At 42.2% G+C, this 24,467-nt stretch overlaps 1 protein-coding gene across 1 annotated transcript in view; it reads right to left on the bottom strand.

The window, feature by feature from the left end:
- The window catches only part of ASCC3 (activating signal cointegrator 1 complex subunit 3), a 2,217,780-nt gene that overhangs the window by 1,264,206 nt on the left and 929,107 nt on the right, over nucleotides 1-24,467 (bottom strand). The window contains exon 11 of the mRNA XM_086926668.1: nucleotides 20,603-20,767. Within this exon, the coding sequence (XP_086782794.1) occupies nucleotides 20,603-20,767 (165 nt within the window). The remainder of the gene's footprint in view (nucleotides 1-20,602; nucleotides 20,768-24,467) is intronic.

Genomic DNA, 24,467 nt, shown 5'->3' with positions numbered 1-24,467 from the left:
ATGGCTAGGTCAGGATTTGGCCCCGGGTTTATGCACTGGATTACCTGCTCTACAGGGGGCTAACAGCAAAGGTTCTCTGTTGTGGCAAATTATCAACTACCAGGAGTACCCGTCAAGGTTGCCCATTATCACCACAACCTTTTGCATTGTATTTGCAGCCCTACATCCAGGCGCTGTGACTAGCTGATTCTATTCACTCACTTTGTCTACATCACTTGGAGCTCAAGGTATTGGCTTATGAAGATGTCGCAATTTGACATAACCTCGGGGCTTTGAAGGCGGTTGAATCGCTAGCAATGGAGTTTGGACGAGTCTCAGGTTATAAGCTTAATTTGGATAAAATGTTGGTGATCTCTAATGTTTCTGCTCTTGATTTGGATAAAAGGAAGGTTCAGTCCGCCACTCAGGGGTAGAATTGTCCATACGATTGGAGGAAATCATAAAGTTGAACTATTCTAAGGTCTATACTCTGTGTAGACTTTGAACAAATTAATCCAATTGCAACTAGAGCTTATAGGTAGGTGCAATGATTATATTACCTAGGTATCTGTAGCTCTTTAGATGCATACCAGTATATCTCACCAAGGATTTTGTTAAATAAGATTGAATCACTATGGTGACGGTTCATATGGAGCTAGAAAAGGCCTAGGTGTAAGATACAGTACTTCCAGCTGCCACGGGAGACTGTCGGAATGTCACTATCTGCTATCCGAATCTATTACCTAGCATTTTTTTTTCCAACTTACTATGGTCTTGGGTAAGGAACAATGGCCACTCGGCTCAATATTTTCAGACTATCTACCGTGGTGAGCAAATATTAAACCACCTACAGGTAGGTATTATAGATACGGTTCACTTTAATCAGACTATGTTTAATACTTTACGGGTTCACCATCAAATCTGGGTCTATTTAAAAAAGATATTTCATGGCGTCACCCAATATAATCAATATATGCTATTAGGTTTTAATATGAATCTTCCATTATCCATGTATGAAACTGTGCTAAGCTGCTGGGGAAGTCTGGAACTGCATACATTGGGGCAACTATTTGATGGCATTACTATGCTCTCCTTTGAGGCACTACAACAGCGGTTCTCGCTCCCTCGTTACACCTTTTTAGATTTCTTCACCTTTGTAATTTTTGCTGGGATTGAAAGTGAGTGATATTAACTGTGTACAGAATGAAATTCTTGAGTTCTTCAGGGATTTGAAACGTAAATTGATTATAAAATTCTCTTATAAAATGATTCTTGCAGCTGAAGTGGAAGGGAGAGTTGACTTATGTCAACTGAGGGCTGCAAAGAGGACCGCCTTGATGGGAGGTATTGGGACGCTACAAGAAATTCAAAGTAGTAATATCTTGGCACATACAGTCCTTAATGTGTCTCGAGTCAAGGCCCATCTTTTTTCATTTAAGTTTTTTAATGATAAATACTATACCCCATACCGTTATATATAATGAAGATAAGGCAGGACAGTCGATGTTTTAGGTGTCGGGTTGACTGAGCTGTTGCGGCTCATATATTTTCCACCTGCATTTGTTTACAAGCGTAATCTGACCCCATTTTATTGAAGCTGAATGGACCATTCTCTATTGACTATAAGTTGATAATACTAGGGTATTCCCCTTCGATCCCATCTGCTCTCTAAGGGATTTACTTTTTTGCTATTACTTTGGCTAGGCTGGTCTTGGCACGGCACTGGTTACCAGGCAGTGCCCCTGATTCTAGGATGTGGTTGCAATAATTTTTAAATATTTGTTTGCTTGAAAGGTCTATTCTCCAAAATAATTAGCACAGAACGAGATGAAGTTGTATTTGGGACCAATTACGAAATTGGGAATACCTGCATTATTCTATGGATTATTCTTCTATAATGGATTTATTTATTGGTTTTATCCTGATGCACGCAGCACTTTCCTATATGCCGCTGTTGATATATGTGAAAACTCTTTTTCATCATGTATGCTTTTTGATGCCCTAATAGAAATTTATTTAAAAAACAAAATAATTTCGATGGCAAGAAGGTAAACCAATCAACAGAAAATGTGTATGTCACTCTTACTTGCAGCTGAACTCTCAGATTAGGCTGTTTGCACCAAACAATGATGCAGCGTGCAATTTATGTGCCAATTTCAAAGAGACATATAAATGTCATCATGTTTCTGAAACGTCTCAGATATATACAAGTGATCAGAGGCAAACTGGCTGTTTAAGCCACCTCATCTGAAGTCTACCAGCATTGCAAAGATGGTGGAGTAAAATTAATGAGAATGTTATCAATGTAGCTTCAGTGGTAGCTGAATAATGCCTAGATCTGTGTTATATTTTTAGAAACCGTTAGTTAAAAGGAAAGCAAAAATGTTAACACAGCTCTGACTACAGCTACGAAATTGGTTATGATTTTTTGTATTTGCCTGAAACAGAATATCTTGCTGTACGCTTTCAACTGTAAAAAATAAAAAAAAACATGGTTTTCCACCTTAATATTAATAATTATTATTATTTTAACATTATTGTTACCGCTGCAATAGGTTACAAACACAGGAGATATACTGTACTTTAAAGGGGAGAGTAAAACCATGTGCTTGCACTAAAAGTACAATTAAAGTCCCTTTCCAGGCTCTAAACCGCAGCCGCTCTTACCACGCCACTCACTGCGTCCACACGCGATCCAGATGCAGTTTTTATTAGTAGCAATTTTCTGCCTTAAAACGTGCGGAGTTCATTGTTTTTGCTACTGCGAACCAATTTATAGCACACCACACTGAAAATGAAAGGTTTAACACAAAGATGCCAGATGCTCGGCGTCCTGACCTGCCATTTCATGCTGTGGGTATCAATGATTGTTTTTATGCGTTTCAAATAGACAAACCTCGGATCTTTGTAAACTACAAATTGACATTTTGGAAAGTTCAGTAAAAACCAGCGGCATTAGTGACTATCACATTAGCCCCTTTAGATGCACCCATTTCCACAGGAAACCCCACTAATCCAGATGCAGAATTCTATCCACATGTCTTATATTCTGGGATAATCATTTTAAGAAAGTCCGAAAAACGCTTCAAAACGTGTTTTCTGTGACTGTTTACACTTAGTCTGATCAAAAGTCCATCCACGGAGGAAATGGAACCTTGATGTTTACTACTCACGGAAAATAAAATCCAATAAAATAAGAAAATTCTTGTACAGTATGCTGGAGAGGGAATACGAATCCACCCCCTTAGACCTATCTGTGCAAAGTTTAGGAACAGAACCTCTCTAATGGCACATACACATTACATAAGTTATCTAATGAGAGACATCTAGAAGCTAGACAATGCGTTTCCATAGTTGTCCCAAAAAACAAATTGGTGTCAGTTTTGGGGATAACCAAAGACTACGTAAATGATTTGATTTTGCTTTACTGTGTGCAAATTCGCCTAAAGTGCACAGCCTGAAAACATGGCAGGCTTCTGGCCCTGATGGACTTACACTTGACAACACTGCTATAGAACAGCAAAAAGGAAGTAAGGTGAACTGTAAAGGTTCCCTTGGGTAAATAGTTTAAGGTTTGTATGCATATGTGTAAAAAAAACTCGGAGTTACAGCTTGCAGCATCAATCTGTGGAAAGTCCGTGGAAAGCCCCTGGGACAGCCACTCTATTTCCCCCTGTGCCTGCCTTGTAAGGTCTTCCAGCAGCGAATGCCACCACAATCTGGGCCAGTCTGGTTTAGTCTTCTAGTAGTGAACCCTATCACAATCTGGTTCAATGTGCTATGACCTCTTCTTGGAGAAACCCACTCATGAGAATGGAAAACCAACGGTCTCCTTAAATATCCATGGATTAAATATAATCGATGAATGACAAGACATGGCTAGGAAAGCCAGAGCGAGCAAACAGTAACTGTGTGCGACACGAAATGTAGTTTATTTCATGATTTCGCTGGGTCTTTCCGTTTGAGCACAAAAAGTAATGGATGGTTATACGCTCACTATTGTTCGCCAACATTAATCTCTAACCCTTTAATACAGTACTGATTCGCCATAAACCTGCCAATGTTTGAACAGTTTATTGAGGAGGTTTTGGAAGCAATAGCAGGAAAAGGCAACCAAAGCTCGCATTAACATGTCATGGAGAATGTGTGCATCAACCAGGGAAAGGAGAGCATATCATAAAATGTGCGCCAAAAAAGAGATAGCCTAGCACAAAGTTGAAAAACTTGGCAAGTGTTCTGCTCTCATCAATATTCCTTCATTTTGCTTGTGCATACTCGCAGCTGTCTGTCAGCAAGCAATGCCGCAGCATCACACTTCTGAATTTAGAGTGCCACAGCACAAATACCAAGAGGCAATAATAGGGCCTCCAAGACTTCCTTGCTGGCAAGGCCTGTCATTGTCTTTTCATGCCAGGGCCATGGGAGCTCGAGCTCTCCAACAAATACTCCATAGCAACTAATCGCTGTCTCTGGGATGTGTGGTCATAGGTTCAGTTCCCAGGTGAGATACCAGAGTATTTTAGTGCTTACCATCGTTGTGAAACTGTAAAACCGTAGGAGCACATGCAAAAAAAAAAAAAAAAACACACACATATTATGTCTATCTAGAACACACATCTGAGAGTATAGAAGCATCACTTTAGGGCTTTTGTTCATTAGTGTTCGTACCCGCCAGCCATCTTGTACTCTAATGCAAGTGGCAACCCACGGTTCCATCCTTACACCATTTTGCAGGCATTGCCAACTTATGTGGATCCCCAAAAATCGTCTATAATGAATTCATGATGGGAGTACTACTCTTTTCCCCCACACAATTAGATGGTGCAATAAGACTAAAGTGCTGCAAAGGTGGATTTGAATTGCACAGAATGCCAAAGCATTTTATGGTGTTCTAAAACTATGGATTTGTTAAAGGCAGCCATTGCCAGATTACAAGAGTCCTCTCTCCCTTATGTCAAGTAAAATACTGCCCATAAACACGTAGGTCACAGCCTGTCAAGTATATTTAAATACAACGTTTTATTGACCGGGTGCATTGTGTGAGATTTAGACACGTTTTAATCTGGCTAACTCAAGAATGCCTGGAACCGGTATACCCACTGCTGCAAAAAAAATTAATGGAAAGACAAGTATAACAAAAACGTGCTGGTGACTTCAGACATTCATTCCCATGTGTTACTAATATTACATTTCAAGGAAGGAAAGAGCACCAGAGCCATAATGTCATTCAAGATTGAAGAAAAACCCTGCAGTTACGATCAATTTTCTCTACACCTCAAAGCAGATTGTGCCATTCTACTCCTCTAGTCCACATATGTGGACTAGAAGAGTATTATGGCTCAATCTGCTATGTGGACTAAATCATATGTGGACTAAATGAGATTGGCGACCGGAACAGACTGACTGCGGTGATGTAAAAGCAAAGTATGGTCGGAAATGGGCCTCTGGATCTCACATAAGGAAGTTGGTGGAATCTGGTACTGACCAAAAGCACCTGAATAGCTAAGGTATAGAGGGTTTCCTATGGGCTACTAACATGGAATCTATATATATAAAAAAAACGAATGTATGTCTGTTTGTCCTTTATGGATTACTACACCATTCATCCGATCGTCATGAAACTTTGGGAAGTTGTTGAGTACACTCCCGCAAAGGTTTCTGGCAAAAAGAAAAAAATTGTTACATATCGCCCCCAGGGCCCTCATAATCTTTGCAATACTGAACTTTTACAGTTTCCGGTGCGACTCGCTTTTGCAATGACCATCAACAAAGCACAAGGACAATCGCTGCAATTGTGTGGACTAGATTTGGAGAATCCGTGCTTCTCACATGGACAACTGTATGTGGCCAGCTCACGCGTCAGAAAACCTTCTGATTTATTCGTGTACGCAACGTTTACAGTTTCCGGTGCGACTCACTTTTGCAATGACCATCAACAAAGCACAAGGACAATCGCTGCAAGTGTGTGGACTAGATTAGGAGAATACGTGCTTCTCACATGGACAACAGTATGTGGCCAGCTCACGCGTCGGAAAACCTTCTGATTTATTCGTGTACGCACCAGACGGAAAAACAAAAAATACTGTGTATCCACAAGCACTCTAATAAATAAACAGAATTAAAACAACACTTTAAAATGTTTTTCATATTATAATGAATAAGTTTCAATAAAAATGACACAATGTAAATTGAATGTTATCATAACAAGTTTCCTTAAATTTCCTTTCTTCTGAGATCGCAGCAACGCGCGGTGGGTAAGCTAGTGTATTATAAAATTTACTGTTGATTGACAATGCATGCCTCCTCTGCCAATGTCTCTAAATGACCAGACCTCGGGGGCGCCAGAGAGCTAGTGAGCAAAATGGCTAAACCCGAGTGAGGCTCCTGCCGTCCTGGACGCCAATCCTACAAAATCCTACCCTAGATGAGACTGCCAACGCGCAATTACACTCCCACAAGATTCCTAACGTGTTCCGCCACCGAGTAGTGTGAGAGGAGGAGCACCAGGACTGCTGCAGACGAGGTACCAGCTAGAGCATCAACGCTGAGATCCAGCAGGTCCTACAAGATGTTGGGCACAATGATATAGGAGGGGAAATCCAGTGCTGACTCTTCATCGAGGAGACCACACATTGGGGCGCGGCACAGCTGGGAGTCATCGCAGCTGACCTTATCGAGGCCGCCTTGTCTCGTTGCCCCAGGATCGAGAGGCGAGTCTGTGACAGCGTGTGGTGACGCGTGATGTGTGGAAGAAAAGGAAGTCCCAGAACCTGGCAAGGGCTAAGAAGACGCTGCACACCACGAAAGTCTTGAGCTGCCAGCCGGGGCTTCCCCAACCATGCCCAACGGCGGCCCCCCAGAGGCACAAGACCCCTCCCTGCATTGCTGAAGGCTGTGGGAATCACCTGCGGAAATTGCCGCGCCGGAGCAGGCGTGAACTGCAGTACTGTACCGGCCTGCCTAGCAGTCATACAGCCAGGGGCTGGTTTCTCCTGCAGTCTGGCTCTTACACATCTGGAGGTGAGTGACGAATGTGAGCTGTGGAGGCTTACGCAGCCGGGTACATGTTGCAGGCAGAGGAGGGTGTCCATCGACTGCAGCTATATGCTCCTGGTATAGAAAGCCCTCACCCGTGGGTCTGCATGGTGCCTCCCAGGCGATCCTGTAGGAGAGGACTGCACTAATTGCTTTCATTTGCTATATATGACACAGGTTGCAGCCAGATGTTCTACTTTACCCACTTTTCACACTAGTCTTTTTCAGTGTTACTCCCCGCTGACGAGACTGTGTCAAGGCTATACGCCGAAAAGAGAGAGAACAGGCCAAACTGCCCTTTAAACCCCAGAAATCTGCACGTGTCCCAGTTGGGGACCCTGACACAGGTATGGCCGAAGGGCATCAATCACAATCACAGCCTGAAGATGCTGAGGCACGCTTTCTGCTGCTTACCATGGGCCAAAGCCTTACATCAATCAAAGCCAATATGGTCTCTAGGAGTATGCACATGGACTTCATTACCCAAAGACTATAGAAACATGACCGGCGCATCAACAAAAGTAAACACCAAATCTCTAGTTTGGCCGATGTGTCCTCGCAGAGAGGGGAGCGCATATAAAACATGGAACATCTCTTGAAAGTAATCTCTACTAAAAATAGAAGATATAGAGGCACGTTCAAACAGGGACAACATCTGCATCCTTGGTATTCCTGAATCCACTGGTACCGGGCGGATGGAGGAGTATGTAGAGCACATGTCGGTGATGCTTTTCGATGCCTCGTCCCTCTAAGCATCTAGTGGTGGAAAGGGCACATCCCCTACTGGCTCCACGCTCAGGTCCAATATTGCCAGGCTTTTAAACTATCGCGACTGCAACACCATCTTGCGACTAACCAGAGAAAAGTGTAATCTAACCTACAAAGGGAACTCCATATCAATGTATACAGACTTTTTGATGGCAGGAGACGGCCTATAACAAAATTTCTTCCAGTGAAGCAGAAGCTGCAACAGGTTAATATCCTCTACGCTATGTTATACCCAGTGAGACTTCGCATCACTTTTCAGTGGAAGCAGCAGATCTTCAATACCCCGCAGCAGGCCCAAGAATTCCTTAAGCGGGAAAATCGTCGTCAGTCTTCAGCCAAGGAGGCAGAGCAGGCTTCTAGATCTGCATCCCGGCTTTCAGAACCTGGCTGAGATGCGTTTGTGGGGTTCTGTTCTGTGAAATTAACTCTAATAATGTCCACCTCCTTATACTCATGCCTTAAACCGAAGACTGCCTCATCGTACTGAACATACAGCTAGGATTCCCGCCTCAACAAGGTATAAAGGGCCCACCATTTCAGAAGAGTCTCATCAGGGTTCCCAAACAATTGGAGTCAAAGTAAGACTTACTATTAATCCAGGACATCCTTGTTAATCCGAGGAGACCTGTTAAGGTCCCTGGAGATACCCTCTCCGAGAATTCTTCATTTGATGTTACAGATTGAGACCCTTTTTTAACATTCCTTATTCCTCTATACGTTCCCTTCTATCGGTTTCCCCTCCTGGCTTTCCTCTTCCCTTCGCTCTCTGTCTCCCGCTCAGACTTTATCTCTGTCAATTTTCTTAATTCTCCCTAATCTATCAAAAAGTTGGACATCTCCCTTAGCGCTCTTCCTCAACTGCTGTAAAATGGTAGGCAGAGACCCCCTTTTTCCTATGGTTCTGTATTAAGGTGAGATTGGACTTGCCAGCGCGATTAGGCCGCTGGTGTGGGTGGGGGGAGGGTTGGGATCAGAAGTTACTTTTCTTCTTGCGCACCTTACTGTCGACTGCTATATAGCGGTTATTTGCCATGCTTGCCATCTCTCAAAGCACAGGGCAAGAGTGCCCTCTTTCACCCCTCTTATTTGCGTTGGTATTCCAGCCTCTAGCTGTGAAACTCCAGCAACATCATTGGGAATACGCGCTGCAATACCTTATTTGACATCTGCTAGTTTTGCTTTATAATGATTACATTACCCTCTACATTTGAAACCCACAAGTTAATCTGAATCCTATGCTCTGTGAGTTTATCCGCTTTGGGGAGGTATCATAAGTGACTATCAACTGGGGTAAGTCCCAGATCTTTTCTCTCACTCCCAACACCCTTAGAGGCTCCCACTTGATTACCCACTGACATGGTGTGATTCAGAAATAAAATATTCGGGAGTTGTGGTCTCTCTGGACAGATAGAAAACACTGAGGGCTAACTATGGCACTGCCGCTGCCTCGCTTACGGTGTCTGTATCTCACTGGATCTCTTTGCCCTTGTAATTGGTGGGGCGGATCACTTTAATCAAAAGGGTTGTATTGCCGAAGCTATTATATTTATTCCTTAATATACCATACCCCTCTGGATGCCAATTTTTCCACACTTTACAGACACAGCTGACTTGACTGACCTGGGGTGGCAAGCAGCACCGAGTGCGCTGGGCTACACTTACCCAACCTTTTGCAAGAGGTAGCTTTGAAGCTCCTGACATGGAGTTATACTATCTGTACGCACAAGCCCATTTTGCGACTTATTCGTTGCGGCCGCTGCCATTCATGCCCCACTTAGCGATAGAACAGGGTTATATGGCTCCTGTCCCCACTAGCTCTTTTATAGGCGCAAAACTCCCGGTACAGGCAATTCATTCTCGAAAGTGACATGCATTACTCGTGAGTGGCAACGGTTGGCAAAAAAGCTAAGCAAACCCTTACTATACTCCCTGGTGACGCCCTCCCTTATCATCCTTTGAGTCCTGTCACTCATACTACCTGTTGTAAAACGTTGCGCAAAAGGAGTATAGCCACCTAGGGGATCTCGATCATGAAGGGGTTTTCAAAGGCTGCAAGACATTGCTGAGGGGTGAGACGATTACACTGCTGGAGATTTTTTTTATATATTAGGCTTAGGCACAACAATGAAGCCCCAATCCCTCCTTTCCCCAAGAACCCCCTACACAACAAACACTACATGTGTTACTGGAGAATTCAGGACCCGCACATATGGTCTCTCTATTCTACCGTAGTACCCAGGCAGAGCGCCCCAGGATCCAGAAACGTTCACTAGCTGGCTGAAATTTGGGCGGGTCACACCACTTACAGACATCAATGGCTCGATTGTTGTAAACAAACCGATATGATAACAGTTAGTAGTCGCCTGCGAAGCAAACATTTCAAAAACATACAAATACATACATCGTGTTTACTATACCCCGGCGAGGCTCCACAGATACAAGTTACAACCTGATGACTGCCGAGCCAGATGTGGAAGCGGTGGGGAAGATTTCCTGCATCTTGCATAGGACTGTGCTGTGGTACAAGAATATTGTTCAAAGGTGTCAGCCGCCCTGTCGCACATGATAGACACTCAAAATACACCTCACCCCGGTCATGGCGCTACTGGGATATACGGAGTGAACTTAGGACCCCTACAGGAAGTTCATTTCATTGGGGTTACTCTTGGCAAAGCGGACAGTGGCATGCAGATCGGGGAGTGGAAGAGCTCCCAAATTCATGGGCGATTTCACATTTTGTAAAGATCAGCGAAACACATATGCCGAGTTGTTACCCATGACTTCACGGCCCGCGTGACATTGGGGGCCTACTGCAGGCATACCTGAGGGAGGGTCCTGACTGCAACACTGTATGATGGACACGATTACACTCTATAACCCAATACCCGAACCGGGAGGGCAGGCTGCTGCACTGATGCAGCGATTGTGTGAGCTCGTTGTGCACTTCTTCATACCCAGGGATGCCTGTCTCACCGACGGGCCCTGTGCATTGGTCCCTTTTTTGGGAATGAGAGGGCTTCATGGCATGTTACAGGGATGCTTCTGACATGAGCGAGTCAGATAGAGGGATAAATTACATTACCTACTCAACTTTTTTTACTGGGGTATAAACTGAACTAGGCTCAAATGTGAGGTATTGTAATGCAGACAACCGTCCAAATCAGCAAATGTTAGTGCAATGTTTTGTGTTGTTGTGAAGATTTAGTAAAGAAATTAAAAAAAAAAATCCCAGACCTCTTTATTTATTTCAAGCAAAAATCAAAACATTTGTTTTAGAAAAAAAGAAAGCCCAAAAAGCCAGCATTTTTCCTAAAGGCTACTGTTAAAGACTAAAGCAGAAGCAAAGCTGATGCATCCGAAACCCAACTGCCACATTAGAAACGTGTTGAAGTATACAAAAAAGTGATGGGTGGAATGCTTGAATTAGTCTCAGCCTCTGGTAATTTATTGAGCTGCATTCAATTACATCATTATTTTGCACAACCTACCACCTCAGTTTGCACTCAGGTATATGCAAATCAGTCTTGACCTTGCTCCAGTGGGAACAGTTCAGCATGAACTGCCAGGCCAGGCCCTCCCTGAACTGGAACACAAGCAACCAAGGATTGATTTTGCCACAGTAAGGGCTCATCATCCAGGTATAGATTGTCTCCAGTGACACAGTGTGCATGGTACCCACATCTGGGCATACCCATCCCACCTAGGGCAAAAAAACTAAAATATAAATAAAAAGTGAGAAACTAATTCTGTATTATCTTCCCCCCAAAAAATCCCAAAACTTAGAGCAGGGAAACAAGATTGATGTGATAAATAAGAAGCGAAGCGGTGCCCACATTTTGGCCTAGAAGAGACTTGTGCAATTACTAAAGACATACAGAACAACAGGAGATCATTAAGTAGGAAAGATTTGGTAGGTTGCAAAAGAAAGTGCGAATCCTTACACTCCCAGCATTAAAAACGCAACCTAAATTGTCGATCTCTAAGTCAAGATGTATGTGCCCAAGACAAAATTTTGGAGTTATGCAAAGCATTACTAGTGACCGCTGGTCCATTTGGGGAGCTGGGGCAACGCCAAACCAACACACTTATCATTAATCCTCATCAGATTCTACACAAACATTAGATCTGACATACTGCCTTGCTCTTTGTTTCAAGTGCACTATGCAGTGCCACAATAAATCACATAAATATTCTAAACTAATCTGCAGAAACTGTGCACTCTTGGTGGGTGGATTTACAGCACATGTGTGACATACAATCAAATTCACACACAAGCACAATCCAGGGCAAGCATATTAGCCCATGTTCTGGGCAGAGCATCCTGTGGGGTAACTAAGAATGCCCTTTTTAACTCCACTCATGCCCTAACAACAGATGATAGAATGACGTGAACAAGATCAAAGAGGGGCATTCCACACCCCTTCTGATAGGCCCAGCCGGCTTTAGTTATTGACAGTCACAGTCTTTTGAACCGCAAGATTTGGCAGGCTACAGCCTGAAGTCTTTTCTTATTTATGTTTGCAGCTTTAGAGTGCACAAGCAAGGCATAAAGGATATCTGTGTCAGAGCACTTTACAAAAAACAGTTATGTGCTGTCGACAAGCCATTTACATAAGAACAGTTTCACAAAGGAACAAACAGCACAATAAAAGAGATGATTTCAATAACAATAACAAAGCTAGCCACGCTCAATTATCTACTAATACATTCTATGACCAGTAAATCTTTTATTATTAGAGGATGTTTGAGGATACAAACCCAGCACCCACACACCTTTCCGCGAATGTGGGTACTTGCATTATTCACCTCAATGCTTCCAAGGTGGCCGCCGAGGAGAGAGGTTTCTTAATATCTCATTCGATTGTCTATGTAGGACATCATCATCATGACAGTTTAACACGACGATCCATAAGTGGATGCGGAATGTGTAAAGGAATACATACGGTAATTCTGTTCTGTTTATTTGGCATAGGTTCTGGTATCAAAATACAGGCCATCATTGTGTTATGAAAATGGGAGCACAAGAAATAGAAGAGAAGCTATGCAGATCTCCTGCACTAGACTATTTATAGCAGTTTAAATTTCTCTAGATGTGGCAGACTACTCCCTCAGTCCCACAAGGAAAGGAAGGAGAGAATCCTCAGCAACATCATATCTGAACGTTTTAGAGCACAAACATCGCCAGAAATTCACTTCCGCTAAAGCAGGGTTTTCAGCACGCACTTCACCAAAAGCTACATTTAATTGATGAAGTCAGCTTCCAACCGTTAGGGGAATTCAAAAGCCTTTCTAATATAAGTATGTGTAAAGTATGGGCTATGCTGAAAAACAAATGGAATCTTTTTTTAAAAATAGAATTCACTATCCTATAATGAAAGAAGGTAAGGAGGAAAAAAGTTGCCTATTATGGTGACTTTGTTCGGCTTGCTCCTTCCCCATTACCCATCTGTGGGGACTATTGCCATTTAATAGACGGCGTGAGAACTATTGCCATGTCTCTCAAAAAATAAATTCAGAGCTTTGAGCACCGGTACAGAGTATGCATAGCAAACCCAACTAGATGGTGGACGGAGCGCTGAAACTTTTCAACCACTCATCCCCAGTTACAGATCTGGGTTTAATCCATCGTTCTTTTGCTCACTATGCCACCCCAGTTTGGACCTAGCCATATGCAAATCAGTCTTGACCCTGTTCCTCAGGGGAACAGTCCATCCCGAACTGCCAGGCCAGGTCCTCCCTGGACCGGAAACAGGCATCCAGGGACCGGTTTGAGGGTTTCATACCTCATCAATCAGGCTAGCTTGAATCCAGTGGCCCAGCGGGATGTACCATGTTACAACGCATACTATTACAACTACCTACCGTTACAACGCGACCATTACAACGCATACCATTACAACGCATAGCGCTTTGAGGTGCTGGATAGTGGTAAGTATAATTTACTATTCTAACTCCAGTCCCCGTGGAGCCTAGGGAAGGTGTTGGATAGTAAATTATACTTATTCCCTATCCTAGAGCGCCCCCCAGCGCAATGCGTTGTAATGGTATGCGTTGTAAAAGTCGCGTTGTAACAGTAGTGCGTTGTAACAAATGCGTTGTAACAGGTGTATACCGGCCCAGCGAGCAAGGGACCCACGTCTGAACATACCCTTAGCCGCTGTGGGCGAACATAGCAAACACATGCTATGTTCGCCCTAAGTGTCCAAGGGTATGCCCAGACGTTTTGTCTTTCATTCTTCCGATTGCGACTACTGAGTTTGGTAAGAATAACAGTGATTATTATGCAGGGTAAATCTTTGAATAATGCCATATAGATCAGCAATGTGAGTCTTTTTGATTAATAGCATTTCCTCTGTCCCGTGCTTGCTATGTAACAAATTAAACCTGTATTTCCATATTAAACATGTTTGTTCTCTACTTGCCCTGATAAAAAGAATAGTAACATATGCAGGTGACATGTCAATTTAAGTTATAATGCTGAGGAGAAGTCAAATAAGGGGTTTATCAATGGCGATGAGTGAAGACAAAGTAAGCCTATGCAAGTATATCCATATTATCGGTGCCAAGATAATCATACCAATGTTGAGGCATACCTTGCTGCTGTCAAGAAAGCACAGGGAAACGCACTAGAGGGGAGGGGGAAGAGCATCAGATTTGGTGTTAAATAATTTTACAACGGAAAACTAAAGGACAATAATATGAGATTTCATACAAATAGACTGCATAATCTAATTCCGTTTGAGGTCATTATCAGTCAGATTAAGAAGGCTGGTATCAATCAGGTAAAGCGTGATTCAAGTAATTAATTAAGGGCCAAAAAGGAGCTAAAAAGGCACGGCAGAGCAAAATAATGACTGCCAGCAAAGTTGTTAAAAGGTCGCTGATAAACTACAAAATCAACCCAGAAAAACCCGAAGGCGTTTGTAAATGGCGTTACTGTTAATTTGGCCTACATAAAGCTGGCCTTGCTTCCTAATATCTCCAACATCACCGTGCCGTTGGTTTGACTCGTTTTAGAACAGCGTGTAGAGGAAATAATATATATCCCAGAAAAAAAAAGATGTGGAGCTCCGATAATGAAGAACCTTCCCCTTTCCACCGTCAGCACTTTATTTATTCAGTTACATATGTGCCACGCTGCCCTATAAATCAAACAACCTTTTTACTTCCGCTTTTGCATAACTTACCCGGAGCAAAACTAGTCCAGTAATGACACGTTCATTTTTCTATACATCTAAAAATAATCTAAAAAGGGTTCTTAATTAATGTGTTCCGTGTTCGTGCTGCAGCTTCTTGCTGCTGTTGCGTTTCATTTTGTGAGAAATAAGATTCCAAAACGTTTTTTTCCTGAAAATAACAAGTAAATAAAAAGGCATTTGCTTAAGTGGCAGTTGCTTAATGCAGCGTCCAAAAACTTGAAAACAATCATCCCCTGATCTTTGTCAACATAGTGTCTAGTGGCATATGAAGGCAAGACTACGTAGGTTGGTTTTCGGGACCCCGACATTCAATAATGCCGATTACGGGTTTCTGTGCCAAAATTGGGCACTAGCACTTATTTTTTACAGATTAAAACACTGCCCTTGCTCATCTCTTAGCTCCTCAAAAACTAAATTAAGGACGAAGAGGCAAAACCACAGAAACGAAAGAGGTCTATCACAATTATATCTGCAACATTTATGGGAGCAAGAGGATAATAGAAATGCCAGATAATATAAGGGATTTGATGTAAAACTGGGATAATGTAGTAGCACTCAGTTTTTATGAATTTACGGGACTGTATAGGAGTTCATCAATATTCCCTTAAATTCATGATGTGGAATTAAGAATGACTTTCGAATTATTAGGGGAAACTACTAAAGCCTTGATTATGTGAATGTGCTACACCTGGATTTCTTTTAAAACATTTCCTACAAACTTCAAGACAGTGAACACAAGTCCATCTTAACAAGGGCCACAAGAGACAATGTTATGTCTGAGAGGATGAAGTGGGCTTAACTTGGTCCAAGTAGAGAAAAGGTTTAAGTTTAAGGATTTGGGCACTATTTTAAAATGACGGCCATGTCGCTGTTATTCTTCAACGTACGATCGCCCAATTTCACATATCTAGAACTCAATGATCAAACAAGAAAAATATGTGCACAAAAGTCTTCTTTCAGATAAATACAACAGGAGACCAATGAAGAGGAGAAAACTGAATCTGGAATTCCTTGCCCCCAAGAACTGTATAGAGAATTCTCACTTGCACATTTCCACCAATAGGTACGCAATTTTTGTATGATGCTAAGTGTAAGCCCAGCACCAAAAGACATTTTCTGTAGCATGCATTTAGGTTTCCTTGTTATCCAGTACCACAGAATACTAAAATATGGTACCAAGAGACACTGGTCCCAAAATTTGTACCGGCCAAGAAACCCATATAAAGATCTCGGAGGTCAGACATCAACACTGAGGAACATAGCAGAATTAAGTTGTATTGTACTACAAATGGAAAACTAGAAACTGAAGTGTAAATGTACTGCACAAAGCAGCTTGGACCTCTTTGCTACGAGAATGTAGTAATGCACACTGGTTTTTTAGTTTTACACCGTTATAAAGTGTTCGTGCATTCAGTTATTATTTATGATGTTTTAATATGCTGGTTGCTTCTAATATGCACAATGAAAATTGAGTGAATTAAGTGTTCAGTTAGTACAGATGTTTGGAGGCTGGATACACATCTACCAACCCCATCTGTTCTGTAGACAGTTCCCTCTAGTTGTCTTTCCTAACAAGTTGCAATTTTCAGCAACTTTATTTCTTCACACACAATATCATGATGGCAGGTGACTTTCATGTTAGCCTCAAACCAGTTATTTCCTGTTCAAAGAATTCTGCTAGCTGGGACAATATATATATTAAGAAGATAAAAATGTTAAATGTAATACTACATTTGGACGATGCCTAGTGGATTAAATATCTGCTTGACAGAGATTAATCATTTTCTATATATGATAATCAATCATGCACAGATTATTTTTCAATTTCCTGAGCTCTTCCCGAGTAGGTGGATAAAGCAGAAACAGGAACAAAACATGTTCTAACTATGCTTCCATTTGGGTGGATTTGGTCTTAAACATAGAATTAATGACTGGAGCTAAGAATTGTGAGGCTTATTGCTTCACTTCTAGAAGATGCTCAATACACTTTACAAATACACATCATATTTATGTTTTATCATATCTGTCTGAAAATATAGCTTTTATTTCTCAATTGCCTTTTTTCAAACTGGGCAGGATTAGCACTCTCTTATTAATGCATGCTTTGTGTTATATTCCTAATTAGCCAAAAGAACGGACTTTGTGACGTGCTAAGCAATAATACTCAGAAGGGGTTGAGAAGGTATCCACATAATTTCCTGTATCTTTATTAAATATAGAACTTAAGGTTAATTGGAAGTTAATATTTAAGTTGGTATCCTTAAGCATGATGGATGGTAGTTGTGCAAGTACACTAAACTGAATCTAGTATGGACAATTGGTGGTCCCCCCAGGACCCTCTTATGTGTGGACTAAGAGACCATGCATTAAGCTAAAATCAAAAAAAGCTAATGATATGCTAGAGTCTAGCATACTGCTTCATCTTTTAGAAATAAAACCACTTTTTGAACAGCTTCAATCTTCCAATTAACATTAAAATTTGGATTGTGGAGAAGTGTGGCTCAATGGTTAGAGCGGCAGACCCTGATGCAGAGGTCTGGCCCGGACCAGGGTTCAATTGCCGCCTCGGCGGGTCTTGGGCTCAATTTCCCCGGACCTGATATTCTCGCCTCGGTGCCTATTCTAATCATGGGTCCCACTCTGCAACTCTGGGCAATAGCTTGCCTAATCTTCACAACGGCCCCAACAGCGCTAGGATGCCTGGTTTCACCTTGGGGTGCCCAGGAGTGGGCACTTCACAGGGAAAGGCCAGGAAGAGTTCCACAGCGGTATGTGCACAGCGCCTTGAGCCCCCTTCGGGGGTGATTTGTGCGCTATATAAAAGCACTACATTTAAATTTATATTTGTATATTTTTTTGTTTGTGAATTAGCTCAAATATTTAATAATTTGTGTATTTATTCAATCTATACTTGTTTCTGTAGTTTTGCTCAATGTTTTGAGGTTCAAACAGCAGAAATTGCTCACACTGCCGTCCCAAGCTTCTAGTTGTGATTCAGTGGGGTCACCAGACATCTGAAGGTTAAGAACCATTTGTGTAAGGTAAAGGACAGAATTCGTAAGGTACTAACATATCCTGACAGTATTTTGCTATTACCTTCAGATTCAGAACACTTTAAAACATGCCTTCATTTAGTCTACCTTTACATTAAAGTTTTAGGCTATAAATTAAACGTATTTATATAAAGAAATATGAACTGATCTTTTATGCCAGAAGTTGCTCAAGAGACATTACACAGTAAGCGTTGACAATTTTGCGGGACCAATTTAAGACTGTGTCCCCTAGTATGAAGGAATAATTCGTTTTCATGGTTCAGGATTAGAACAAGTGTCACTGAAACTTCTTATATATAAGGGAAACTTAACATTATCAAAATGAGCACCCTGTCTTAGATATTATATCAATTTAGTTGTTCACCACACAACCTGCTCCAAAAATGCTTTGCCGTGATTTGCAAAATCATGGGTATGATCTTGAGGGGTCAAAAGAATAAAGCTGCATATTCTTAGACTATGGCAAAAAACACAGTAAGTAGGGGGTACAAAGCTTCAGGATTTACAAAAAAAATACTTAATCTTGTAATAATTGTCAAAGTAGCTCCTGGCTATTACAGACAAGTCCTGTTTTTGAATGGAGATCGACTCATATATGATCAAAGGTTAGTAACCTCTCCCTGATGGATTTCCAGAGAATCTTGTTGAATCCAGGATTACAAGGGAAATTGCCTAGATACTTAGCATTTGCAAGAAATCACCATCCTCTTATACTTATGGATCATCCACATTACTTTTACACATGGTATAAAGTGCACTTTTAGTATGCTTAGCGAAGATTAGTTCTGAGAGCGTGAATTTAGGCAGGTGTTCTGTTTTGATCAAATATGTGCTGAAAGTTCTTTATTAACCTTTTAGAACTTAAAGTTTAAATATAACGTTAAGGATTCAAAAAGGCTAAAGGTATTTTACTTGACCTCAAACATTATCTGCGTAACTGTTGGTGACCTACTTATACATTTTTCTCTTGAAACTTTTTCATTGTTTCAACTTTTGGAGAACTTTACCTAGGCGCTGTATTGCTTTTTGTCAATTCCGATCTCACGTTCATCTTTAAGACCGATCTCTGTACTTTCGAAAGGCCAGTCTAGTGATTACTGGATGCGATGGAACTGTATAAACAACAAACTAAGAAAATGCATTCTTGTTGGGCCTGTGGGTCACCTACTACCAGGTTAACCCATATGATGTATTGTTGAATGAGGTAGCCATGCTTTTGGGCATACGCTATCGACCAACACTATAAGGGCATTGGGATACACAGCATGGGGGTCAGAAAAAGGTTTTCTGCTGAGATTTGATGAGCAGGTTAATTCGCTTTATGGTATGGAACGATTTTCTTTCAGCAGCAGGGAGGCAAAGGGAAGTGTTCTCAGGATAATTCAACAATGGATTTAGTACTGAGATACCCGGAAGTCATAAAACAGGGTCTCCATAAAAGAAGAGGAGTCACAAGAAAGCTTTAGGATATTTGTTCATTTCATTGAACTACACTGAAAGTGGTGAAATTATTCGAGTAACTGGATTGTTAAATCTCACCTGATAGGGGGATGACATGTTTACTTGGATAATTCCCAATTGTCATGATAGATGGGATCATTAATGTTTCGACATGGTTAGATGGATGATCACTGTTTATGTTTATTGTCTTTGCAAGATGTTACATATATATAAGAAACCTATTAAATAATACAAAAAGCGTAACTTTGGGTTAAGCTTTTTTGCTAAGAAGTTTTCGATTAAATACTGAAATTTCTACATTCTGAAATTGCAATGTGTTTTCCATAATTAGTGTACAACACATGAGCAATAACAAATGCAAACAAAGAAATAAATACTCAGTTCACAAATTTAATGTCTTCGCACTGATTTGTGACATCTTCTGACCCATTTCTGATTACAAAATGTTTAAACATCGCTCTTAGATCAACTACCTATTAAAACAAGCATTTGAAATGCACTTGGTCTCAGCTTTGGGACCTTATATGTATTTAACTATGCAGCACATTAGCCTGGGTGCTGAAACATCTACTGTTCTTTAACATGGAGGGAAAGTAGGCACCAAGCTGCATGACACGCCAAGTATGGGAATACATGGAGAGAAATATTGCTTTACAGCTGGAAATGGTACAGTCCAAAGCTCTGTTTTTAATAAGGAATCAGGGAATCAGGGCCTTCGGTGGTCATATCACTGAAAATACAAGATGTGAAAAAATATTATTGTCTAAGGTTGGTAATGGAAGACAATTTCTATAGACTGGAATTTAGTGAATACTAAAGTGAATCTGGTATTTTACTGACCTCTGCTGGTAGTTTTCTATCAAGACAGTTAAATAGAGGCAGGTGAACAGAAAAAAAAGTCCCTAAGCCGAAGCCGACAAGTCCTATGGCTGATTTCTAGAGACCACAAAGTACATTCAGATAAAGTATATACAAGAAGCCTTGAATGCTCGACCTAAATAGCTGGGAAGTCCTACACTGTTTTGCTTCTGAACGAGTCAGTATTTAACAGTACAATTAGTGGAATTGCATTTTACAACCACATGAAGGAAACCACGACTGTGTTACCTGTCGTAAGGTGCGGGCCACAAGGCTTTCTAACACAGGCCCTCTGTCTTCATGAAGCAGATGGACTTCATCCAGGATCAGCAGCCTCACAAGCTGGGAAAGACCAATGTCACCAACACTCTTTCGCGTAACAACATCCCACTTCTCTGGAGTAGTTACAAGCATCTGTCAGGTGAAAAACACATCAAGTATGTGAAAACAGCACACTTTAATTGGAATCTTTATGAATGTACTTTATCATTCAGTCTATGGGAACAATGAATCCAGCTGTATTCGCAACTCAATCTTCCCTGAAAATTCACAGGAATATTCAGAGATGCAGCGAGCAGGGCTGAATAGATACAACAGGCCTGGAGTCTTCAACCAGGCTATATATTGAATTTAACATCAACTGCGTGTTGTCAATGGTAACATGTTATGTAACCCGTCCTTGCTCGCTCCTTGTGAACGCAAATTAATGGCAAACGAGAAAGATACACATAATAAATATCCTTGAAACAAGTACATCGCTGTGTAGTTCTCCCATGAATATTAATCTTCAACAAGAGTGAACTGTGCAGAACAGTAAGGCAGCACAGAGAGGAAAAATCGCAGGTTGACTTTAATACTTGTTCAACAATGGCAGTATCCCAACTACCCCCTCCCTCCCATGATGCATAAGCAGCAGGGGGCCTGCATTAGCACCTGGTTTTTAGTAGCTACAGCAAACGTAATTTTTTAAAATCCCACAGAGTTGAAAATGTTGTCTTTGAATAAACATTAACATGATGTATCATAGAGCTTTAAACCGTTACAAAAATAAAAAGATCAGGGCACACCTATTTGCACAATTTTTACTATTTGTATGCAGTGGGGAAGTGCGTGAAACAAATAGGCGTCATGCTATTTCTCTCTGTTTTTATTAAATAAAAACTGTAGAAAATACATTTTCTCAACTTTTCAAATGAGAACTAGCATTGGCAAACCCAATTAGTCTCGCCTATGTGAGAGGTACTGGCTCTGGCAATGTGTTAGCCATGTTGGACACCAGTGTGGCTCCTTTCAAGCATGGTCAAAAGTTAGCAGAGTGGGGTGGAATGGAGTGAAGTTGAGTTAGAGAGAGGTGGAGTTGAGTAGGGCAGGATGGAGTAGAGTGGAGTGGAGTGGGGAAGGGTAGAGGGGGGCAGATTGGAGTGGGGTAAATAAGGGTGGGGTAGGTTGGAGTGGAGTGGGGAAGGGTAGAGGGGGGCAGATTGGAGTGGGGTAAATTAGGGTGGGGTAGGTTGGAGTGGGGTGGATTGGGGTAGAGTGGACAGGGGTGGAGTGGGATAGCTTGGGCTAGAGCGGGTTGGGGCAGATTGGTGTAGGGTACATTGTAGTGGAGTAGGTTAGATTTGAGAGGAGTGGGGTAGAGTGGGGTGTAGTGTGGTAGATTGGGGTAGAGTGCAGTAGATTGGGTAGAGTGTGATAGATTGGGGTAGAGTGTGGTAGATTGGGGTAGTGTGTGGTAGATTTGGGTAGAGTGGGGAAGATTGGGGTATATAGGAGTGGGGTGGGGTAGATTGGAGAGGGAGTGTGATGGAGTGGGGTGGGGTAGAGTGGAGTGGGGTTTATTGGGGTGGAGAGGGTTAGATTGGAATGTAGTGGGGTAGATTTGGGTGGCATTTGGTAGATTGGCATGAAGTGGAGTAGGGGAGATTGGGTAGAGTGGAATGGGATACAGTGGGGTAGAGTGGATTGGGGTAGATTTGGGCCTTGTGGAGTGGGAAAGGTTCACATAGAGTGGAATGGGGGTAGAATGGAGTGGGGGTAGATTGGAGTGGCTCTAAATTGGAGTGGAGGAGTTGGGTTGATTAATGTGGTAGACTGGAGTGGGGTACATTGAATTGGGGCAGAGTGGAGTGGGGTAGATTGGGTTGGGTGGGGTGGGTTGGGGTAGATTAGATTAGAATGGGTGGATGGGGTAGACTGGAGAGGAATGGGGTAGACTGGAGTGAAGTTGGATAGATAGGAGAGAGGTAGATTGTAGTGGAATGGGGTAGATTGGAGTTGGATGGAGTGAGGTAGATTGGACTGGGGTAGTTTGTATTTGAACAGATTGGAGTGGGGTAGAGTTGACTGGGATAGATTGGAGTTGGGTACATTGGGGAGCAATGGGGTAGATTGGGGGAGTAGATTAGGGTAGATAGGAGTAGGGTAGATCAGTTTAGACTGGTGTAGAGTGGAGTGGGATGTATTGGCAGACGAGTGGGGTGGAGTGGCGATGGGTAAAGTGGAGTAGATTGGTGTAGGGCAAACTGGAGTGGAGTGGGGCAAATTGGAGTTGAGTGGGGTACATTGGAGTGGAATGGAGACCTGAGTGGAGTGGAGACTGTAGTGGAGTGGTGTGGAGTGGATTGGGGGACATTCAAGTAAGGTAGATTGGGGTGGAGTGGGGTAGATTACGATGGAGTGGGGTAGATTGGGGTGGGGTGGATTGGATCGAATGGGGTGAACTGGAGCAGAGTGGGACAGTCTGGGGTGGACAGGAGTGGGAAGATTGGGGTGGAGTGGAGTAGATTGGAGTGGAGTCGGGTAGATTGGAGTGGGATAGATTGGGATATAATGGGGTAGATTGGAGTGGTGCGGGTGGGGTAGATTGGAGTGGACTAGAGTGGGATGGATTGGGGCGGAGGGGGTGAATTTGGGTAGATTGGGTAAGACCTGAGTGCATTGGGGTAAAGTGGAATGGGGTAGACAGGAGTGAGGGGTTAGCTGGAGTGGGCTTGGATAGGTTGGAGTTCGGTAGATTGGGGTGGGGTGGGGTGGGGTAGACTGGAGTGAATGGAATAGAGTAGAGAGGGGTAGGCTGGAGTGGGGTAGATTGGAGTGGAGTGGGATAGGGTAGGGTAGAGTGGAGTGAGGTAGATTGGGGAGAGTGGGGTGGATTAGAGTGGAGTAAACAGAAGTGGAGTGGGGCAGGTTGGAGTGGGGTAGAATCGAGTGGATTAGGGTAGAGTGGAGTTGGGTAGAGTGGGGTGGAGTGGGGTAGATTGGGGCAGAGTGGAGTGGAGAAGAGTGGGGTAGATTGAAGTGGAGCATAACTGTGGATGTTAGGCTACATCTCTTTCACCTAACTGCAGATGAATGCCTGAATTGGCTTTCGGTGGAATACACATGCGAATGAGGACTTAGGTACACGTTTAAAGGAGAAATGGAGTAGTTACTCAGCTGCACGAAACAAAAGCGCTTTAAACAGACATAATTTGTATGTGCAGCGAAGAGGTGGAATGCCTATGAGAATGAGGACACAGTTTTTGAGGAGAAATGGATTAATTGCAGCGCAGGCCCAAACTTGAGGCACTTTAAAAAACCACATTGTGTTTGAATAGACACAGATGTATCCACAATCTTTATATTGCTTTATTGGCAGCCTGGACTGAGGCATATGACTGGACTATCGGAATAAGGCCTCAGACAACTGTACACTTTAAACAGATACTTTATATGCACAGATTAGAGGCCCAGTATACAAACACATGCAGTCACATGGACCGCTTTAATATTCTGTGCCATTTGTTTGGTGATATAAAAGGAAGCGACAAATTTCAAAACAATTTAAGGTTATTCCTTTTTTTCTTTTGTGTAAGCACTTTGATTATACTGAATATCATCAGGTGTTATATAAATAGAAAAAATCCAATAACACAAAAGGGAAACAAAAAACTCCAAGCCATTGCAATATTTATATGTAACATGTCAGGGAGGAAAGGAGACTGAATTATATAAATGATGGGTTTTCAATGACCAGAACAGTGGAGAAACTGTAAAACAGTTTTTTTATGATATTATTTCTGTAAAATCTTTATTATTTACATGTAAATTGATTTAAAATAAAACTGCATAT

This window comes from Lissotriton vulgaris, chromosome 6 (assembly GCF_964263255.1).
Source record: "Lissotriton vulgaris chromosome 6, aLisVul1.2, whole genome shotgun sequence".
In the NCBI taxonomy this organism is placed as follows: Eukaryota; Metazoa; Chordata; class Amphibia; order Caudata; family Salamandridae; genus Lissotriton; species Lissotriton vulgaris.
The sequence above is the reverse complement of the archived record's forward strand: the minus strand, read 5'-3'. Positions and strand labels throughout refer to the sequence as shown.